We start from the raw sequence: 23,458 nt of genomic DNA, 5'->3' as shown, positions 1-23,458 counted from the left end.
CAAAAGGAAGGAAAACTCTGAGATGCCTAGAGAATAGTTTCAGTTGAATTCTGAATGTGAATGTGAGATCCTGGTGAGACAACATTGTCTGAATGTCTCACTGAATCCCAGAGTAGAAGAGAGCTAACTCAGCAGGGGTTTTCTTTTATAAATAAAGTCTGAAATTGGGAACAGAGAGTTGAGATGGAGAAAAGAGACTCTGATGCATCAATAGAACCCAGAAAGTGACAGGGCAATTTGAGATGACCTTAGGATTGGGAAAAGAGGGGCTTTACTGTCATCACAGTACCCAGAGCTCAGATTTAGTTTGAAAGAGCTACCTTGGTAAAGAATCTGTCATAATCTTGAGTGTTTTATAGTCTGTTTTGTGCTGTGTAGCAGAAAGCCATAAACTGGGTAATTTACAAATAAGAGAGGAATAGAGGGCTTGTCGTTCAAAAGCCCAAAAGTAAAGGACTACATCTGTAAGGGCAAGCTTGCTGTGACTTAGTATGATAGAAGACATCATATAATAAAAGAGAATCTTAAAAGGAGTAAAAGAGGGCCAAATGTGCTTTTATTATATGGTCACTTATACAAAAATCACACTAATCCCATAAGGATACATTTCTCATTACCTACCCACATCTTAAATGCATCACCTCTTAACATTGCAACCCTGTGGACTAAGTTATTAACACATAAACTCTGATCGATCCATAAACTGTGGAATTCAAGTAATAGAATTCAACAAGCCTTCCAAAATCCACCTTTATCTCACATGTAAAATGTATTCATCTCATTCCATTAGACTCCAAAGACTTAACTCACTGCAACATCAACTCAAAAATCCAGAGTCCTTAATCTCTTCAGCACTATAAGCACCTCAGCAAACAACTCAAGCAGAAAAATTTTGGTAAGAGTTGAGAACTATATTTAATGTGGGTCTAAGGACAACTATTTAGAACATAGGGATTGTGCTTATTTAGTAGGCATAAAGACGAGCTTAACATGGACAACAACAGAAATGTTAAATTACACAGGAGTAAGCCTGTGAGGACTCAACCATACTGTACTGTAGGTAACTAAGAAATGCTTTGTGGAAGAAATAGTCACCACTATGGAAGAAAACACTAAAGTTTATTCAATACCATTTTTTCTGCTTTATAGATATTTTTATTTATTCTCTGAGGATTCACACATGCACGTAATATTTTCCAGTATAATTTATCATCTCCCACTCTTCAATTATGGTTCCTTCTTTAATTTCCCATTACTTCCTCCTCTTACCTTCTTGTCTTCTTTTTACTATAGCCCACTGAGTCCAATTAGTGATACCCACATATGGATGGTTGTGGAATCATCTACTGAAGTATGATTAGCCTATGAAAGACCAAGCCCCCAAAGAAAATGGACTTTCTTCTCTAACAATCTTCAACTGTCAGTAGGTTCTCTGACATTCAATTCCATCTGCAACTTCTTCAAAATGTCATTTGTTGTCTGTGTCTCTACCAGGATTCTGATCACAAATGCTATGTAATCCCTAGACTTTCCCTAAATTGATACCAAAAGGTTATGCCTTTCCCTATTAATCACAGATTCCATCCTCAAATATATCCCCTTTCTACTATCTTACTATAAACAGACAAAAGAAGTCATAGCAACACCTTGGATGCTTAAGTATCCAGACATTTTCTTTGTCAGGTCCCCTAGTTGCTCTTGTGTTCTGCCTTTCATAAATCGTAGTTTATAAACAATAGAAGTTTACTTGACCCACAATTATGGATGTTAAGAAATCTCAGGTCAAGGAGTTCTGCATGTAATGATGGTCTTGCAACAACATAGCCAAAGGTTTCACATGGAAAAGAAGTACACAAGAGGAGGAAAGAAGGGATCAAACTCATTTTTATGGCTAACTTGCTCTTGTAATCATGATCTGAATCCATTCATGAGGATAGAGTCTAGTGAGCTTATACCCATTTAATAAAGTACCAAAAGGATGTAGAAAGAAAACAGATAGTTTGTAAGGATGCCAAAACTGGGAGGAAGAGGAGGAAGAGGAGGAGGAGGAGGAGGGGAAGGGGAAGAGGAAGAGGAAGAGGAAGAAGAAGAAGAAGAAGAAGAAGAAGAAGAAGAAGAAGAAGAAGAAGAAGAAGAAGAAGAAGAAGAAGAAGAAGAAGAAGAAGAAGAAGAAGAAGAAGAAGAAGAAGAAGAAGAAGAAATTCAGCAGCCTCCTGGGACCTGGTGTTCAGAGTATTAGGGCATGAGAAAAAGAGAACAAATCCCTCTGTTAGAAAGAGACAATATGTAATCTAAGTGGGAAATACACACTGGATTGAGGGCTCCCTGGAAAGGATTTGATCCTTTTCATTTGTCCCTTGTCAGAATTACTGAAATATAGGAAATATCTCTTTTGCTCTTTCAACTATCATCTTGTTAAGGTTGAATTCTGCCATGCCCACTTTATGAAAATTGCTCTAGTAAAGGTCACTGATGACATTTTTATTGCTAAATCCAGCATCCTTTCCACTTAGATCTCTCTGGTATACCTAATACCATCAGACACTGCTTTCTGGAAACTTTCACTAGCTTGGTTTCCATGACACTACACATACTGTCCTCCCAGACCCCAACTTTTCTCTTCCCTTCAACTCCATGAAAGTAAGTGTTCCTTCAAATAGTTTTAGTCCCATGATCTTTTCTCTCTTCCCCTGTAAGAGACAATTCCACCTTTCATCATCGCTTATAGAATAATTCCATATATCTAAACCTAAGTGGCAGTCATAGTTTTCAAATGCACCACCACCTCTTTTTCCCTTAAGCACAGCATCATTTCAGGATTAATACTTTGGACCCAACATATGGCACCCATCTCTTCCCAGTGGGATCTCTAGTATCATATCCACAGCAGAAGCATCTTATTTTTCCAAATGATATGTGTCATATTTTGGATATATCCCTCAAACTATCCAACTTATTCCCCCCAAGTCATTAGGCAGTGAGGCCCTTTGAAATGATGAGTTATTTGTAGATTATAACTTACTGGCTTATTTTGGCTGCTGTTGTTATTAAAAGCAAGTTTTCTCTAGCATGCTCACTCTGTTTCACTATTGGTGCCTTTTGTCATAGTGCAGTAAGAATCTTCTCTTGGTGGTGCACAGTGTTCTAAGACTTCCCAGAATCTATAACCATGCTAAATTATAAATTACCTAGTCCATGGCATTCACTGTAGCAATAGAAAATGATTTAAGATGATAAGAATTAAAAAGTTTAGAATACAGTTTGAGTTTACATCATACAAACTTACTTTCATCTATTCCCCTTAATTCCTTTTCTGTCATTATGATTGCATTATATTTGATTTTATAATGGGGTGGGCATTACCTACTTTTAATTTTCAACTGTCTTTTTCTATCTAAATGCTTTTTAAATATATAAAGGTCAAGAAGAAGGAAGACCAAAGTGTGGATGCTTCATTCCTTCTTAGAAGGAGGAACGAAAATACTCACAGGAGGTAATATGGAGACAACATGTGGAGCAACTGAAGGAAAGGCCATCCAGAGACTGCCCCATGTTGGGGATCCATCTCATAAACAGACACCAAACCTAGACAATATTGCTGACGCCAAGAAGTGCTTGCTGACAGGAGCCTGATATAGTTGTCTCCTGAGAGGCTCCACCAGAGCATAACAAATACAGAGGCAGATGCTCACAGCCAACCATTGAACTGAAAACAGGATCTCCAATGGAGGAGTTAAAGGACTGAAGTAGCTGAAGGGGTTTGCAACCCATAAGAAAAACAATATCAATCATCCAGCGCCCCACCCCTGAGCTCCCAGGGACTAAACCATCATCCCAAGAAAACACAGAGCTGGCTATGGCTCCATCCGCATATGTCACAGAGGATAGCCTTGTCAGGCATCAATGGGAGGAGAGGCCCTTGGTCCTGTCAAGGCTCGATGCCCCAGTGTAGGAGAATGTCAGGGAAGGGAAGTGAAAGGGATGGGTGGGTGGGTGGGTAGGTGAGGGAGCACCCTCATAGAAGCAGGGAGTGGGAGGAAATGGGATAGTGGGTTTCTGGATGGGAAATCAGGGAAGAGGATAACATTTAAAATGTAAAATTTTAAATCCAATAAAAGAAAATAAGGAATTGATGGAAAAAAATATTCTTGTGACTAACAGAACCAACCCATGGGAAATAATTGTTTCACAGTACTAAAATAATTTTAGTACTGCCCCTTGCCTACTTCAGTCTCTTTCTCTCTAGTTTTTCCTAACAGTTGTGATTTAAACATGTCACAATCACACAGGACATTAGAATACAAAGGCATTATTGAATCCTTCAGGAAATCTTTTAATTACATCTTATAGATCGGTCTCGTTGCAATCAATTCTTTTGGTTCAGAGAGTACCTTCTTCTGTCCTATTTGATGGCGACTAAAGCAGGGTACCTCTACTGTGGCCACACACATCACCATGCTTCTTTGCAATATATCATTGCCTTTTCTTCCTCATAGAAGCCGCAGGGACAGAAACTACAGCCTGTACTTGAATGTTCACTAGCAAGATGGCATTTGAAAGTCTCTGGACAATAGCATAAATTAGCTCTCTGTGGAAAATACCCTCAGTATGAAGACTAGGGTTTCATTCTCCTACACCTTGAAATAATTGTCTCCATATCTCTGTTACAAATTTCTTGATTTCTGTCTTGATGATTACTGAAGCATGGGTTGCTTTCTTATAAAGCCTAAGAGTCATTCTATGGTGGGGACACTAAAGAAGACCCAATTATCCATTTTACTACCTTCTTCTCATTCTAATAGTGATCGCACTTACTTGTCAACCAAGAGTTCCTCTTTACTGTATTCCCATAGTCAACAATACATGCTGTCACTCATCCCCAACAGCAATATAAAACTCTATTCCTCCAAGCTCTTTGGGCTGGCTCATATATTCCCCAGGCTGCTTCTATGAATTTATTATCAATTAAAAAGATTCCATGCTACACAGACAGCTGAAACTTTTTTGCTGATAGAATAGTAATTAATTTATGATGACAACTATACACAGCTGGTTAACCTAGTGTCTGAATTTTATGGTATTCACTGATTAACACCTAAACCTGGAATTACATAGTCCCTGGGTTCACAGTAAAGGTTTCCTTGGTGCCTATTTGTAGCATTTCCTAGACATTTTACTCAATTACCTTACACTTTTTGTTGTTACTAAACTATATGTAAAGACAGAATCTTACCCTGGAGCTGCGGAGATGGCTCAATGGATCAAGTGACTGATGCTCAAGCATAAGAACCTGAGTTCATAACCCCAGCACCCATGTAAAAGCTGGGCACGACAGGAATAGCATTACACTTCTATGACACTTGTGTTGGGTGTAAGATAGAGAAAGAGTTTTCTGCTCAGCCAATTGAGTCATTATCTATCTGTCTCATGGTTGTGTATCAAGATGGGGCTGTGAGATATTGTTCCAGTGCCAGCATGCAGGCTGTAAGTTCCAAATAATCCTTCCTTCTCTAAGTTGCTTTGGTCGTGTTGTCTTACCAAAGTAAGAGAAAAAAAACTAAGATATTTTTAAGAGTCCAAAAAAGTGAGATCATATGTAGTTGGTCCATTAGAAAAGCCTTAGAAAGCAGATCACTTTTGAGATTTATTTTGAAGAACCTTTAGGGTTTGAATAAAAAGAAAAAGATAATAAAGGATTTCAAGGTGATGAATAGAAGTAACAAAGTCAGGATGTAAGTCAGAAGTAAAGAGTAACAAATAGAGGTGTTTGACTGGAAAATAGGATTTGATTCAGAGAACACAAGCAAGGGAGAGGGATACTGGAGATGGCATAGGCTTCCAAGAAGAAAGTTCAGTATATAATGCATGAAATAATAGGATGTGTAACTCCAGCTAAGTCTACTCCTCACCCACACTTTGCAAGTTATGAAAGGCTTCACAACCCGAGATTCAGCTTAGATTAGAAAAAAATAGATTTAAAAAAATATTCCCAGAGATGAGGATTTGAAGAATAATGAGAGTAGAGTTGAAGAAGATGATTACCCATGGTAGTGTCATTTTCAATGTGTCATTGAAAAGCCTAATTAACCCAAGGTGAACTGAAAGGAAAGAAAGAAAATAATAATAAGCTAGACACAAAAAAATGATAATAAAGATTCTATAGGTTTTAGAGGTGAGAAAGAAAATCAAGCAAGCAGAAAGGAGAAAGCCAAGCAGCTTTGAGTGGTGACTAATAAAGGTTGACTTTTAAATTAGCAGGAGAGAACACAGGTATGAAGTTCATTGGCACTGTAAGAGTGGGCCCCCATCTAATTCTCCACACCTAATGAGTGTGGGAATGAGTGCACACATCTGAGCACAATGCAACAATGCGTTCATCAGCAAAGATGCATCTTAATGCCCAAGGGCTCAAAGGAAAGAGCGGGAAACAGGAAGACGCTGACTTTCGGCAGGTGTGTATGTCACCAAAACCAATTAGTCACAATGAGAAATAAGAAAGTTTAAGATAAGAAAGCATCATGAGTCATAAAATAAAGGGTAGCTGAGTAATCGTTGTAGAAAACTAGTATGCTCAGGGCAAACAGGAAGTTTGTAGTTCAGCTGTCTCTATCCTCTTAGTTATGCCTGGATGTGTTACTCATTATTTGAGGAATCGAAATCAAAGAGACAAATAGATGTTTTAGGGTGCTTGGCAGAAGCTGGAACTCTAGAACGTCCTACACGGAAAAGGCCACTTTGCTTAACTTTAATAGGTATGTAATTGCCCTGTCCCCATATCCCCGTCTAGCAAAGCACGGAGTCATGAGAAAGAGACCCAGCTGCAAAACAGAACAACTCATGTGGCCAACCTGGCCTCTCGTTCCATCGGTAGGATCTTGAAGTTCTGCATCTCTTCTCTTCCCAGCAATGGAATCTGGGTCACAGGGATTAGAGCTCTAGCACTGGCTTGTGTCTAATGAATAACTGTCACTGATTTTCCAGCACAGGAGCTAATCATTTACTTTCCAATAACAGCTCTAAATATTGGCAGGACAAAAGAGGACCTGGGAATACCTCACATGGTGTTGCTTCTCTCCACCCTTCATTGTCATCAAAGGCACATACAAAACTTAAAATCTGAAGAGCATAGGGGGCCACCACACTTTCGTCCCATACCCAAGCAACAGCTGCTGCTGCTGCTGTCATACCCTGGACCAAGCATGGACAAGCTGCTGCTTTGGATGTCTGTCTTCACCAGCCTTCTTTCAGAAGCCTTTGCTCAGACAGGTAAGAAGTTTAGGCTACTGTCGGGGAGCATAAAATGAGAAAAGTTGAACCTGAGATATTGTTTCTCTGAATTTGTTGAAATGCATTCTCTTTCTTGCTTTATCTCACAGACCTCAATCAGAAGGTATTTGTGTTCCCCAGAGAATCTGAAACTGATTATGTGAAGCTGATCCCATGGCTAGAAAAACCGCTGCAGAATTTTACACTGTGTTTCCGAGCCTACAGTGACCTTTCCCGCTCTCAGAGTCTTTTCTCCTACAGTGTCAACAGCAGAGACAATGAGCTACTAATTTATAAAGACAAAGTTGGACAATATAGCCTATACATTGGAAATTCAAAAGTCACAGTCCGTGGTTTAGAAGAATTCCCTTCTCCAATACATTTCTGTACCAGCTGGGAGTCCTCCTCTGGTATTGCTGAATTTTGGGTCAATGGAAAGCCTTGGGTAAAAAAGGGTTTGCAGAAGGGATACACTGTGAAATCCTCACCCAGTATTGTCCTGGGACAGGAGCAGGATACGTATGGAGGAGGGTTTGACAAGACACAGTCCTTTGTGGGAGAGATTGCAGATTTGTACATGTGGGACAGTGTGCTGACCCCAGAGAACATTCATTCTGTGGACAGAGGTTTCCCACCCAATCCTAATATTTTGGATTGGCGGGCCCTGAATTATGAAATAAATGGTTATGTAGTCATCAAGCCCCGTATGTGGGACAACAAAAGCTCATGAAAATGAGATGATCAGTGTGTACGAGGTCAAGGTGGCAGAACTCACTCTATCTGGAGTTTTTTCTTCTTTATGAATGTCCTGTCTACATATCTGCCAAATAAAAATCCTATCAAATTCTACCTGCATTGTTTTGTTGCTTGATGTAATTTCAAATGCTTTCTCTTGGCTCTACTTCTTTTGATAATTGGTGTTTCAATATCTTGAAAAATCAAGTTATAAAGCAGGGGGAATTTAAGCAACTGAAATGCCAAAGCATTTCACAAGGAGGAAAGTGGCAACACTAATAAGCTACTGGTGATCAGTTTAATAATAGCTCAAAATATGTGTAAAATTGCAGTAGAAATCCTTCTGCTTACTTTTCAAAGTACAAGTCAATAAATGATGTTGCTCAAGGGACACAATGATAAAGATAAGTGACAGTTAAAAACTGGACAGCAAATGAAATTGAGAGATTAGAATAAAAATGAAAATTAAAAACATATAGAAACTGAGATCAATTTGTATGAAAACAAACATGTATGATGTCTCAAAAGCTCCAGTGGTGATCTAGAACACCTGGCTTTTGCAAGCCACTGAGATGTTATCACAGACAGATTCCATGTCTGAGGAACACGTAATAAATATTGCTAACAGAAATGTCTTTACACTCCTCCCACACTTCCTTCCTCTCACAAGATACAGTTCAAATCTCAACAAGTGACTTTTGCCCTCTGTAAGTCACCTAGTCCTATGTCTCTGTGTACACTGAAGCTACAACTTAGCACAGCAAGAATCATACAGGCTACAGCACTCCAAAACAGCATCCAGATATTATTAATGGTAGTCGTTGATATGATTACAAAGAGAATAAAACACAGCACCTAGAACATACTCTAAACACCAGGATAACCGTCCAAAAGAAGATGCAGTTTGGGCTGCATATGGACAAAAAAATACAGGTCTAGCTCAAAGATAATGGAGAGCAAGGCCCAGGAAGGGCACAATGAGAGCATCCAGAACAATAAACAAAGCAATTGTTTCTGAAATTAATTACTTAGGAAGCACAAAGAAGCAGGTACCAGATCAAAGCTGATGGAACAGTATAAGGGAGCAGTGAGCTCAGGTGAGAAGGGGCAGGAAGAGCACAGAGATATCTGCTATCTGAATATCAAGTGATTTTGGATGGAGATTTTAGAGATGTGGAAGTCATTTTCAACTTCCATCTTCTTTAAAACAATTTTTTCATAACGCCATATTCTGATTAAAACTTTCCCTTCCAAAAGAAAAAAAAAACTTTCCCTTTCACACACCTGCTTTCCTTCTCTTTAAACAACAAGGCAAAAAAAAAGGAATTTTAAAAAAGAAAAAGCACAAGAAACACACACACAATTATAAAAATACAAAATTGGAAACTATACTATACAAGCAAACAGCAATAAGTTAAAAAAAAAAAGCCAACCAAAGCAATATAAGCCAAAAAACATCTCCAAAAAAAAAATCATCATTAGGTTAGTTTGGTGTTGCCATCTACTGCTAGGTATGGTGCCTACATATAAGTGAGGTTCATATGCCCAGTGAGACTCCATAGGAGAAAACTGTCAATTGGAGATAGCTGTTAGGACTGGAGAGATGGCTCAGCAGTTAAGAGCACCAACTGCTCTTCCAGAGGTCCTGAGTTCAAATCCCAGCAACCACATGGTGGCTCACAACCATCTGTAATGGGTTCCGATGCCCTCTTCCGGTGTGCCTGAAGATAGCTACAGTGTGTTCATATACATGAAATAAATAAATCTTTAAAAAAAGAAGAAGACAGTGGAGATAGCTGTTTAGTTAGGGATAGGAACTCATGGGCACCTCCTCCTCTCCGTTCTTGTACCCCATTTGACTTGCACTCATGCAGGCTCTATGCACGCTACCACAGTATGTCTCTGCGAGTTCATATGTAGATCAATCCTGTTGTGTCTGGAAGGTCATTTCCTCCAATCCCAAAGGTTCCTAAGACCTTACCTTCTCCTCTTTTGCAAGAGTTTCCTGAGTCATGAGGGAAGGGATCTCATGAAAATATCCCATTTAAAATTAAATGTTACAAGAACAGCCTTTCTCTTCACATTGCCCAGGTGTGAGAGTCTGTATTGGTCCTGATCTACTGCAAGAGGAAGAGTCCCCAATGATGGCTAAATTGAATAATTATCTTGTAAGTTCAGGTTTGCTTTATGATAAGTTAATACTAGGAAATGTGTCTAGGGCTTCAGAGGTGGGGTCCATAGGTAAAAGTCCTACATAAGAGAGCAGGAAGACCTGAGTTCAGGTCCCCAGTACCCACATCTAAGGCCAGATGTGGCCATATAGACCTGTAACCTCAGAGGTGGGCCTAGTAGGAGAGACAAAGGTTGACTGGAACTCATTGATGAGAAGTTTCATCTGATAAAATGATGAGTTCCAGGTTAGGTTAGAAAACCTGCTTCACTTGCAACTCCATAAGAACAACAATGCCAACCAATCAGAGCTTCCAGGGACTAAAGCACTACTGAAAGGCTATACATGGACTGACCCTGAGCTCCAACTGCATATGTAGCAGAGAATAGCCTTGTTGGGGCACCTGTGGAAGGGGAAGTCCTTGATCCTGCCAAGGTTGGACCCCCAGTGCAGGGGAATATGGGGGGGCAGTAAGGGGAATGTATAGGGTGAATACCCGAATAGGGGAGGAGGAGGGGAGGGAATGGGGGCCTATGGACAGGAAACCGGGAAGGGGAATAACATCTGAAATGTAAGTAAAGAAATGTATCTAATAAAAAATTTAAAAAAAAAGAAAACCTGCTTCACAATACCACTAAAAGCAGGGATTAGACAAGGCTGCCTACTCTCTCCCTACATATTCAATATAGTATTCAAAGTTCTAGTCAGAGCAATCAGACAACAAAAGGAGGTCAAAGGGATACAAATTGGAAAGGAAGAAGTCAAAATATCACTATTTGCAAATGATATGATAGTATACTTAAGTGACCCCAAAATTTCCACCAGAGAAATCCCAAAACTAATAAACAACTTCAGCAAAGTGACTGGATATAAAATTAACTCAACGGTAATGGGGGGAGGATGGGGAGGGGGATACCCACAGAGAAGGGGAAGGGGAGGTGTTAGGGGGATGTTGGCCTGGAAACCAGGAAAGGGAACAACAATCGAAATGTAAATAAGAAATACCCAAGTTAATAAAGATGAAAAAAAAGAAATACCCAAGTTAATAAAGATGAAAAAATAATAAAAGCATCCTTCATTTGTGCAAAAATAAAAAATTAACTCAAACAAATCAGTAGCTTTCCTCTACTCAAAGGATAAACAGGCTGAGAAAGAAATTAGAGAAATGACATCCTTCACAATAGTCACAGATAATATAAAATACCTCAGTGTGACTCTAACCAAGCAATTGAAAGATCTGTATGACAAGAACTTCAAGCCTCTGAAGAAAGACATTGAAGAGGATCTCAGAAGATAGAAAGGTCTTCCATGCTCATGGACTGACAGGATTAACATTGTAAAAGTGGCCATCTTGCTGAAAGCAATCTACAGATTCAATGCAATCCCCATCAAAATTCCAACTCAATTCTTCATAGAGTTAGAAAGAGCAATTTGCAAATACATTTGGAATAACAAAAACCCAGGATAGTGAAAACTATCCTCAACAATAAGAGAACTTCTGGGGGAAATCACCATCCCTGACCTCCAGCTGTACGAGAGCAATAGTGATTAAAAACTGTAAGGTACAGAGACAGGCAGATAGATCAATCCAATAGAATTAAAGAACCAGAAATAAACCCACACACCTATGATCTTTGACAAAGGAGCTAAAACCATCCAATGGAAAAAAGACTGCATTTTCAACAAATCAACATGTGGAAGAATGCAAATGGATGCATTCTTATTGCCCTGTACAAACCTTAAGTCAAAGTGGATCAAGGACCTCCATATCAAACCAGATACACTCAAGAAGAAAAAATGGGGAATATCCTGGAACACATGGGCACAAGGAAAATTTCCTGAACAGAACATCAATGGCTTATGCTCTAAGATCAAGCAAGAATTGACAAATGGAACCTCATAAAATTGAAAAGCTTCTGTAAGGCAAAGGACACTGTCATTACAGCAAAATGGCAACCAACAGGTTGGGAAAAGATCTTTACCAATCCTACATCTGATAGAGGGCTAATATCCAATATATACAAAGAACTCAAGAAGGTAGACTCCAGAGAATCAAATACCCCTATTAAAAATTGAGTAGAGAACTAAACAAAAAAATTCTCAACTGAAGAATATTGAATGGCCAAGAAGCACCTAAAGAAATATTCAACATTCTTAGTCATCAGGAAAATGCAAATCAAAACAACCCTGAGATTCCACCCCACAACAGTCAGAATAGCTAAGATCAAAAACTCAGGTGACAGCAGATGTTGGCGAGGATATGGATAAAGAGGAATACTCTTCCACTGTTGATAGGATTGCAAACTTGTACATCCACCCTGGTAATCAGTCTGGAAGTTCCTCAGAAAATTGAACATAGTAAAACCTGAGGACCCAGCTATACCACTCCTGGGCATATACCCAAAAGATGTTCCAACATACAACAAGGACATATATTCTATTGTGTTCATAGCAGCCTTATTTATAATAGCTAGAAGCTGGAAAGAACCCAGTTGTCCCTCAACAGAGGAATGGATACAGAAAATGTGGTACATTTACACAATGGAGTACTACTCAGCTATTAAAAACAACAACTTCATGAAATTCTTAGGCAAATAGATGGAAATCGAAAATATCATTCTGAGTGAGGTAACCCAATCACAAAAAAACACACATGGTATACACTCACTGATAAGTGGATATTAGCCCAAAAGCTTGGATTACCCAAGATACAATCCACAGACCACATGAAGTTCAAGAAGGATGACCAAAGTGCAGATGCTTCAGTTCTTCCTAGAAGGGGAAACAAAAATATTCATAGGAAGAGATATGGAGATAAAGTTTGGTGCAGAAAGTGAAGGAAAGGCCATCCAGAGACTGCTCCACCTGGGGATTCAGCCCATATACATATAGCCACCAAACCCAGAAAATATTGCTGATGCCAAGAAGTGCATGCTGACAGAAGCCTGATATAGCTATCTCCTGAGAGGTTCTAGCAAATCATGACAAATACAGAGGCAGATGCTCACAGCCAACCACTGAACTGAGAACGAGGTCCTCATTTAAGGAGTTAAAGAATTGAAGAAGCTGAAGGGTAAGTACAACAATACCAACCAATCAGAGCTCCTGGGGACTAAACCACCATCCAAAGAGTACAGATGAAGAGACCCATGGCTCCAGCTGCATATGTAGCAGAGGAAGGCCTTGTTGGGCACCAATGGAAGGAGAAGCCCTTGGTCCTGCCAAGGCTCGATGCCCCATTGTAGGGTAATGTCAGGGCAGAGAGGTGGGAAGGTGTTGGTGGGTGGGGGAACACCCTCATAGAAGAAGGGGAGGGGAGATGATATAAGGGGGTTATGGACAGGAAACCAGGAAAATCCTGGTTTAAAAATCCAATTAAAAAAGAAAAGAAAACCTGCTTCAAGGAGATATGACAGATAATGACAAAGCAGGACACTTGACATCTTTCCTTGCCTCCTCTCATGCACTCACAAATGCATGCACCCACACACATACAAGAATACACCTTCACATACTCTATGTACACATAGACACACAGAGAGAAATCTTCCCATAAACATTCACTAACAATGACTATCTAGAGTAATCAGTATTTCCACTAAGAGCATATGAACACATTGTTTGCCTTAGCATTGCATCTCCATAGTAGAGTGTTTTCGCTTAGCATTCCCTTTGCAAGTGACATAAAACAAATTTCAGAAATGAATCCCATATAGGCAAATAGTAGCAACCATTTGTTCAATATTTATTGAGCCACTATTCTATTCCAGGCACGATGCCAGCTACCGAAAATGTTATACTGGTGAAATAAACGTGCTATGTGCCTTTTTTGGAGTTTATATTTTAATAAGTCTATGTTGTCTAAATATGGGTTCCTCCTAACGACTCTCAGCCTGTGCTACAATCCATCCTCCATATCTTCATGTTTATCTTCAGGGCCATGCACTTCTCTTCCCCTCCAAAGTCCACCTAAGTTAGAGGAATCATTTATTCTCCTCTATTATTTGTATCTGTGTCTGTGCTAGAATCTAGGTGTTTCTACCCAGTTTCTTGTACTTGGAAACCCTCTGCCTCATAAAATGCCTCTTTTTTGGTAGAATCCAAGATAACTATACATCCGTTCTTTCTGCTATGTGGCCCATACTTTATTCAAGAGAAACACTCATGCATCCTTTTAGCCCTGTAAATTCTAGGAGTCCACAATGATCTTAATTCAGACAATACTTCCCTGTTTTTACTGTGGCCCTGGCCTTCTCAAGTTCTGTGAATCTGAATAGCAAAAAGCATGTGGCAGCTTTGTGTTTCCATGGGAACCCTCTCGCTAAGCCTGAAGTGAAAGAAACTGAAAGACCAACAACCATCTTCTCAAGAAACTTAAGTACATGACCCATGACTCCATCAAGTAACAACTCAAAGCAGAATCTCTCTTCAAACAAGGTCTTGCCTTTTCCTGAAGACCATCACACCTTGCTCTGGTTGAGGAACACAAGCATCACAGATTCTCAATCATCTCCTTTGTCAATTCTTAGATGCAGGATTGTGTATGCTATGCTGTTATTGTTACTATTATTTACAATGTTAATTGTTCATTTGAAGAAAAATTTTTACCTCTAAAAAGCAAAAAAAAAAAAAAGAAAAGAAAAGAAAAAGAAAAACCTACTAAGCACAAGCTTTCTTTTAAATTGTTTGTCCGGCTTGTCCAAGAAACTCTCAAAACGTTACAGGCCATTGCTATTGCCTTTGGTTGTCCTTGGAGCTAGAAGTCAAGTCCCTAGTGTTGAAGAAACCATGTACTTCAGACAGAGGGCCGAGAAGCCCCTGAGCTAGAACTGATATGAATGTCTCTTTTCTGAGGATTAGCTTTCATGGTAACAGAGATTCCATGCAAGCTTTCAAAGACAGGAAGCCACTGGCAGCTATGAATCAAAATAATCAGAATAACACAATAACACTAAACGTACAGTGGTGGTATGTATACCTTGGTAGTAACCAACAGCTCTCTAATTGACTTAAGACCACTTGCAACGAGAAGGAAACAATGCCTGGTACTAGTTCCTAGCACACTAGCTACGGCTAGCAAAGGAAAAGAACCTACAATCACAACTTTACTAACCAGTACAATCCCTTACTACAGTCTACATAGTAGTCTTTATAGCTACAGAAAACTGCAGTTCTCGCCCCACATTAAGAAAATTTATCTTTGCAACAGATGGAGGCTGAAGGTTAAAGATAACCACAACCAATCAAAATTCTGAGTTGTGGAGCCCAGTCCCCGTAGACACATCTATAACATCCACACCTAAACTCAGGAATCATTGTAGAAAAGGAGGCATAAAGAGTATAGGAGCCTTAGGTACAAGAAATTCGCTATGAGATTGTGCCTCCAAGGAATGTCGGTAACTACATCCATGAAGTCTCAACCTGGCTGCCTAAAAACTTGAGCTGAAACAGGAATGACAGACTTCTCATGGGTCCTCAACCATACACAAAGATCTACAGGCAACTGAGGAATACTGAGAGTGGAAGATACAGTCTTCCAAAGGGAAGAGCACACCAATTAGTTACTCAGTACCAAATGTTCAGCCATGAAAACATACATACAGACCAACCATGTTGAATTTATGTATTTAGGAGTGTGTGTGTGTGTGTGTGTGTGTGTGTGTGTGTGTGTAACAACAACTAAGGGACCATCAATTTTCAAAAAGAATAAGGAAGGGTATATGAGAGGGTTTTGAGAGAAGAAAGGGGAAAGCAAAATGATGCTATGATATTATATTCTCAAAATAGTTTTCAAAAAGAAAGGTCAGTTCCATGGAAGTGTATTTAAGAATAGAATAACTGAAAGTTGAAGAATTGAGCGTTCTTCTCAAGTGCAGTTGAAACACCAAAAAGTCACTGTGATGACTTGAGTAATTTGGAACCAATAAGGAATATAGAAATATTGGAAGGTCACAATAATCTAAACAATTGATTGCCTACTCATTCCAAAATTGCCTGACATTTTAACATTCCCATTGCTTATCATTAAAACTGTCAGCTTAGGAAACAAGCAAAACACTGTCGTGTAATGATGGGCATACTAACCATCTCTCCTAAAACTTTTGAGTCTCTTCGTTGTACGAGTAAGGATCTGATTTTTATGTGGCTACAAAAAGAACAGGTAAAAGCATTTTCCGGGCTCCAGGACTGATGTTTTTACCGGAGTAGTCCATAATGAATTTCTAGAGGAGAAACCTTGAATTTAGTTCTCTGTGGTTTCATAGGGAAATGGTGTGGGAATGCCTGCAACCACATCCATGTCTCTTTGACTTAAAATATGCCCTAGCCAGAACTGAGTTGGAATGGGTATGTAAAGAGTATTTCGTGAACATTAGGGAAAACCAACGGTAGTCACATTTGGAAAACATAGAAGCTTTTTAAAGTATCTGCTGTACTCTCTGTTGTTGGAAAGAATGCTTTTATAAGACCACTCGAAGAACAAGAACAGGAAATTATTTTAAACTCACTCTTAGTCTTTTCCAGGACATGGCTACATGTATGACAACATTATACAGTAACCTAGATTTATAGGCCAGGAGCTGAGGAGATGACTCAGTTGGCAAAAATGCTTGCTGCTCAAACTTGAGGAGCTGGGCTTGGGTTCCCAGGACCCATATAGAAACTGAGCACGATAAACAAAGAATTCACAGCTGAGGAATGCCGAATGGCTGAGAAACACCTAAAGAAATGTTCAACATCTTTAGTCATAAGGGAAATGCAAATCAAAACAACCCTGAGATTTCACCTCACACCAGTGAGAATGGCTAAGATCAAAAACTCAGGTGACAGCAGATGCTGGCGAGGATGTGGAGAAAGAGGAACACTCCTCCATTGTTGGTGGGATTGCAGACTGGTAAAACCATTCTGGAAATCAGTCTGGAGGTTCCTCAGAAAATTGGACATTGAACTGCCTGAGGATCCAGCTATACCTCTCTTGGGCATATACCCAAAAGATGCCTCAACATATAAAAGAGACACGTGCTCCACTATGTTCATTGCAGCCTTATTTATAATAGCCAGAAACTGGAAAGAACCCAGATGCCCTTCAACAGAGGAATGGATACAGAAAATGTGGTACATCTACACAATGGAATATTACTCAGCTATCAAAAACAACGAGTTTATGAAATTCGTAGGCAAATGGTTGGAACTGGAAAATATCATCCTGAGTGAGGTAACCCAATCACAGAAAAACACACATGGTATGCACTCATTGATAAGTGGCTATTACCCCAAATGCTTGAATTACCCTAGATCCCTAGAACAAACGAAACTCAAGACGGATGATCAAAATGTGAATGCTTCACTCCTTCTTTAAATGAGGAAAAAGAATGCCCTTGGCAGGGAAGGGAGAGGCAAAGATTAAAACAGAGACTGAAGGAACACCCATTCAGAGCCTGCCCCACATGTGGCCCATACATATACAGCCACCCAATTAGACAAGATGGATGAAGCAAAGAAGTGCAGACCGACAGGAGCCGGATGTAGATCGCTCCTGAGAGACACAGCCAGAATACAGCAAATACAGAGGCGAATGCCAGCAGCAAACCACTGAACTGAGAATAGGTCCCCCGTTGAAGGAATCAGAGAAAGAACTGGAAGAGCTTGAAGGGGCTCGAGACCCCAAAAGTACAACAATGTCAAGCAACCAGAGCTTCCAGGGACTAAGCCACTACCTAAAGACTATACATGGACTGACCCTGGACTCTGACCCCATAGGTAGCAATGAATATCCTAGTAAGAGCACCAGTGGAAGGGGAAGCCCTTGGTCCTGCTAAGACTGAACCCCCAGTGAACTAGTCTATGGGGGGAGGGCGGCAATGGGGGGAGGGTTGGGAGGGGAACACCCATAAGGAAGGGGAGGGGGGAGGGGGATGTTTGCCCGGAAACCGGGAAAGGGAATAACACTTGAAATGTATATAAGAAATACTCAAGTTAATAAAAAAAAAAAGAAAGAAAGAAACTGAGCACGACAGCATTTGATTGTAATTCCAGCAGTAGGAAGATAGATCCCTCTAGCTACACAGTTTAGACAAATCACCAAGCTCTGGATGTAATTTAAAAACCTATCTAAAAGTTTATGGTAGAGGGCAATTGAAGAAACCTCTCATCAACCTCTGGTCTTCACACACACACACACACACACACACACACACACACACACACACATATATACACACACACATACACACACATACACACACACACATACACACACATATATATATGTACACAAACACATGTAGACATACTTACACACTTGTACATAAAAATGTTTTAAAATAAAAATAAATAAAATACCAAAACAAATGAGTTTGGATTCCAGGGTTGCTATTTACGTTTTGTCTATGGCCATCCTTTCTCAGATCAGCATGAGAAGTTCCAAGAGGCACCCCATGCAGAGGTGGTTAAGGTGCCTGTGGGCAGTAGCATATAGCCACAAGATCCAAAAGGAAAGTACATCCTATTTTATCAGTACCTACTTATACCACACATCCTCAGAATGAGAGCCAAGGGCCAATGTAAAGCCCTGCACTCATTGCTCCAGGAGCTGCAGCAACTTATCCAAATTGTTCTAATAGGCTCGAGCTGTATATGTAGCAGAGGATGGCCTTGTTGGACACTAATGGGAGGGGAAGCCCTTGGTCCTGCCAAGGCTGGACACCTGCTCCCCAGTATAGGGGAATATCATGGCAGGGAGGTAGGAAGGGGTGGGTGGGTGGTGAGGGGGAATACCCTCATAGAAGAAGGGGAGAGGGGGATGGGGCTTATGGACAGGAAACCTGGAAAGGGAATAACATGTAAATGAAAAATCCAATAAAAAAAATAAAAGAACTCTTGCTAGGACTAGATGTGGAGATGCATGAAAGACCTCCTGGATACATGTTGTGACATGGTGCATGTCCTCAGTGTTCCAATGGTGGCAATGAGGAGAATGCCTCCCTGAAACCTAAAATTGCTCGCTTTAACTTCTTGTTATGTTGGCCCATGTTGCCTCTGCTATTATCACCATCTGGATCCTATGGCTCTTCACAACTTCTCACAAATGCCTTTACCAGCACTGTGTGGTGATGTAAGTAACCTGCTAAATGTCATCATGCTGACCTGGTGACTAACAAGGCTGGGCCTTGAAAGGTACCAGAATTCTGTTTCTTGTTTTAACAAAAATGGCGGTCAGATGTCCTAGCATGGCAGCAATCTTTCAGAAATGAACCACAATTGTTTGATAATCTCTAAAATGAGAAAAGAACAGAGTCATATCCCCTAAATAGGGCAGGGTAGAGGCTTTGAGATCTAAGAAAGCTTCTGTACAAACACAGACCATCCTTCTCTTGTGTATTTTAATGAGTCATTATCATCTGCTTCTTGTGAAGTCAGCCCTGGCTCCTTAGACCTGTTTTATGTAGAAAGCAGAGAGGATGGAAAAGCAAGGAAAGGGAGAGAGGTGAACATCACTATCTTTCTTTTAATTTCACTATTCTTTCACACACAAAACTTAATTACGAAGACTTAATCTGGTTTGAATATTTTAATTTTTAAAAAAGCAGACTCTGTTTCTAGGCACCACTTTGGTTTATAAAGATTGAAATGTTTTGGAAGATCCATAATGCAAAACTATCTTCCCTTTTTTCAAATGGTATTTCCTTTTTCACCCTCAAATTACGCTTCCCCCTCCGCTCTCTTTTCCTTCCGTCTCTGGAAGGAACATTGGCTTCATGGCTAAGATTTTGATGTATGAGCACATTTCAGTGTTCTCACTCTCCCACAGGGTTTTTATCCTTCTGGAATGTATAAATCATTTTGAAAGCTCCTTTCTGTGCTATATTGTGCTTTTGAGATTATCCACTGGTGTGTTCCTTACACAGAAACACCCGCAGGCTCAGCCACAGACAGGGCCTGGTCTTGGGTGGTAGAAGAACAGCAGCTACTGTGCACAGCTGCACTCGCTCTGGCTGGGTGGACTCACATAGCAGTCACTGGGAGTGGGAGAGCCCTGTTAAGATAGTCATTATGTTCACGTTCGCTGACAGGCACTCCGACCACTAAGACTCAACCAGCCAACCTCGAGGAATGGAACCAACCCATGCCTTTAACTCTGGGCCCTTTCTGACCTCTTCTCCTTCCCAAAGAGAGACTCTGGTGCTCTTTGATTCCCTGTATCTTATTTTCAGGCCTCTAAGAAGACCGGAGAGAGCTAAATGATTCACCCCAACATCCTATACTCCCTTTCTCTTCTCCATCACCTTCCCCCACTTGATTCTGGGACAATAGGAAGTGCCCTGTATTTACCATCTGAGCTACACGCTCCTTCATGCTCGCTTTGAATTGAGAACTCATGACAGACAGGTTGACAGTGAGACACGTTGTAATGAAAGACTCTAAAATCTCCCAAATATAGAACAAAATAAACACAGAGCATATGCTGTGAAAGTGCATACGAAAGCCAGGGCTGCCATGAGAGTCCTCTTTCAATGCAAATCAATTAATTCATTTGTAAGTGACACACACACCTCTACCTGAGGTATGTGGCTCCTTGTTTTCAAAGATGGAGTCTTTTCTGAAACACGGGGATTCCCAGATTGCATTTCCCAGACTCCCAGAAATCTATATCACTTCCTAGATTCCTAGTAACAGTTACCTAAATATGGTGCCAGCTAATGTTTTCTTGCCCTTTAAGTAAAATCATCTGAAACAACCACTTGATATATGGTAGCAATCTCAGAGTCCCCCACCTAATTTTTTTACAAAATATTATGTGTGGTGCAAGAGAGAAAGCTGGACAGCAGAAGGCTTTGGGTTTCTTTTCTACCTTCTTCTGAATTTCACTCTGCCTATTTGATGCCCTTTTCTTGTACCAAGCCATCATCAATTCTCTCTACTTTCAAAATGGCTCGAAGTGATGGCCACACTCATAACAGCATTAAATGGAGGCTCCAGGCCTTCTCCAAAAAAAAAAAAATGTTGGTTTGCCTCCCACCCTTGGCTTTATTGAAGGTCTAATATTCTGTTGCCATTACTGGGCCTCGCTTCTCTTCCCAGTATGTTCCCTTCTCTCCCTAGTTACTTGTCCTGAAACCCTTTAAGTCCCTGTGGACACTTTTACAGTAGAGTGATATTTGCCTGTGATTCGTCTCACGGAAACCAATCTGGCTAGCAGTAGAAATACAACATTTGCACTCCTACTGTGTTCCTGAAGTTCAGCTCTCCCACAGGCTAATTCTGTTCTCAAAACAATGCTACTAGGAGTTTCTTTTGAGCAAGGCTACCGGCCCGTGAGTCTAAGTCAGCCTCAGGTCATTGTCCCACCTCTTCAAATTTTCCCTAGGACAAAAATAAGGCAAATCTATGGTGGGGAGAGACCAGACTTCTGTGGCCTTCGTACAGGAAAATGAAAGGCCATCCACCCATGCACTGTGCAACACTATATGTCCCTCAGAATACTTTGAAAAGATATGCAGCAGCCTCACGTTGTGGTACTTTGGAGACCAGGGAAAAAGGAAGACTAAGGAAAGAGCAAGACTGATAGGGATGGCATGACGTAGGTGACCATGTGAACCAATGGGTTCTCATTAGAGCCACAAAGATGCTGATCCTCTTCCTTCTTTTCTCTTCTCCATTTCTTTCTCTTGTCTCTCCCTTCTCCCCAACCTTCCTCTCCCTTCCTCTCTCCCTTCCCCTTCCTCTTCCCCTTTCCCTTCTTACCCTTCCTCTTACCCTCACCCTTACCCTTCCTCCTCCTCCTCCTCCTCCTCCTCCTCCTCCTCCTCCTCCTCCTCCTCCTCCTCCTCCTCTTCTTCTTCTTCTTCTTCTTCTTCTTCTTCTTCTTCTTCTTCTTCTCACCACTCCTCTCCCTCTCTTCCCTAAACCCATTTCTCAAACTCTATCCTAGAATCCCTGTTATGATGAAAATATCTCTGTGTTGACATCTCATGTTGCTTTCAGACATAGCAACTGAAGAACGACAAAGAACAAACCTGTGAACCATGTGAAACACGGTCTGCTCACATCCTGCCAGAGGTGACAGAGGCTTTCATGCTGTTTTCCTGAAACTTTCCAGGCTTCCCTAGAGATGTTTTGTCATCCTGTACAGTTGACCTCCACTGACAGTGCTATGCTATCATTGTGACTTTATTTCTGACCATCACTTCCATAGCTCCAGGTACCTGTGAACATTCTGGCTAGGTCAGAGCCCAGGTGGTTCTTCAGCAGATGCCCACTGGCCTTGTATCCCAGAATCAGTCTACAAGGCTCTGCTATACAAGCATTCCTCTTCATTACTTTAGCTGTCACCAACTGCTTCTTCACAGAGATGGTATGATTGCTACATGCTTGCCTACAAACCCATGAGAGGCAGTCATCACGAAGATTAGCAGACATGCTGCTTAAAAAAAATGAAGCTTTGCAATTATCCTGATTATGGCATCTATCCAGGTGATACCTTTATTTTCCTTACCATTTCATCATATGGTGGCCACTCATCATTTTGTGTGCAACATATTCCCTGTCAAGAAACACTCCTGTATTGATCCTACTGTTGATAGGAAAATGATTTTGTTGTCAGTTTGCTTACTACATGATCCTTATAGATCATCAACTTCTATGCTCTCATTATTGCTCCTGTCTCAAAGATTGCCCAGCTAAGAGCTGAATGAAAAGCCTTTGTCACCAGTCCCTCACCACTTACTCTAAGTATTGGTAATTATGACTGTGCTTCTATTGCCTACCTCAATCCTGAGTCAGATAATGCAGTAGAACAAGACCTCCTTCCCCAAGTCACCTACACTTTCCACACTCCTATACTTAACTATACTGTTTAGAGGTCAAGATACAGAATAGTCAACTGTGCTATAGGTAGAAATCTGGACAGACTTCTCAGTTAACCTATTCTAAGAAGACAGAACTCATGTTTTTATTGCATTCATCGTAAACAACCTCATAATTCTAATGTGCGAATTCTGTTCTGTGTGTTCTGAATTGTGTTTCTCCATTTAAAAACCTTACTTTTGTTTCCACACATTTCAAAGCTTTTCCCAATCATTTTCAAATGAATACTTAATGTATTAGAGAGAATGGGCATGATTAAAAAAAAAAACCACACTTCCGTTTTCAGAGATGGAGTAAGGGACATATTTGTTAAAAATTCATACGTGTTTACAATATACCTTAAGCATATTCATCTCCTTATCCCTCCATCCATGCCTTCCCAGTCTCCCTCCACCCCCAACATATCTACATCTCCCTCCTAAC

The 23,458-nt window shown here is 40.5% G+C and overlaps 1 protein-coding gene, 1 long non-coding RNA gene and 1 pseudogene across 3 annotated transcripts in view; 2 read left to right on the top strand and 1 right to left on the bottom strand.

Moving 5' to 3' along the window:
• The window catches only part of LOC108352577 (uncharacterized), a 62,389-nt gene extending 55,452 nt beyond the window's left edge, over positions 1-6,937 (bottom strand). Inside the window, exon 1 of the long non-coding RNA XR_015635650.1 lies at positions 6,849-6,937. This is a non-coding gene — a long non-coding RNA (uncharacterized LOC108352577). The remainder of the gene's footprint in view (positions 1-6,848) is intronic.
• Apcs (amyloid P component, serum) lies at positions 6,646-8,115 on the top strand. Of its 2 annotated transcripts, XM_087580514.1 has the most exons (3): positions 6,646-6,752; positions 7,015-7,266; positions 7,377-8,115. In XM_087580514.1, the coding sequence occupies exons 2-3, from the start codon at positions 7,059-7,061 to the stop codon at positions 7,994-7,996; spliced, it is 828 nt and encodes a 275-aa protein (XP_087436640.1). In that variant the 5' UTR covers positions 6,646-6,752; positions 7,015-7,058; the 3' UTR covers positions 7,997-8,115.
• On the top strand, positions 22,348-23,091 carry Or10as1-ps1 (olfactory receptor family 10 subfamily AS member 1, pseudogene 1; annotated as a pseudogene).

Source organism: Rattus norvegicus, chromosome 13 (assembly GCF_021556685.1).
Source record: "Rattus norvegicus strain SHRSP/BbbUtx chromosome 13, alternate assembly SHRSP_T2T, whole genome shotgun sequence".
NCBI lineage: Eukaryota > Metazoa > Chordata > Mammalia > Rodentia > Muridae > Rattus > Rattus norvegicus.
Note: the sequence above shows the minus strand (reverse complement) of the source record. Positions and strands in the feature narration are given on the sequence as shown.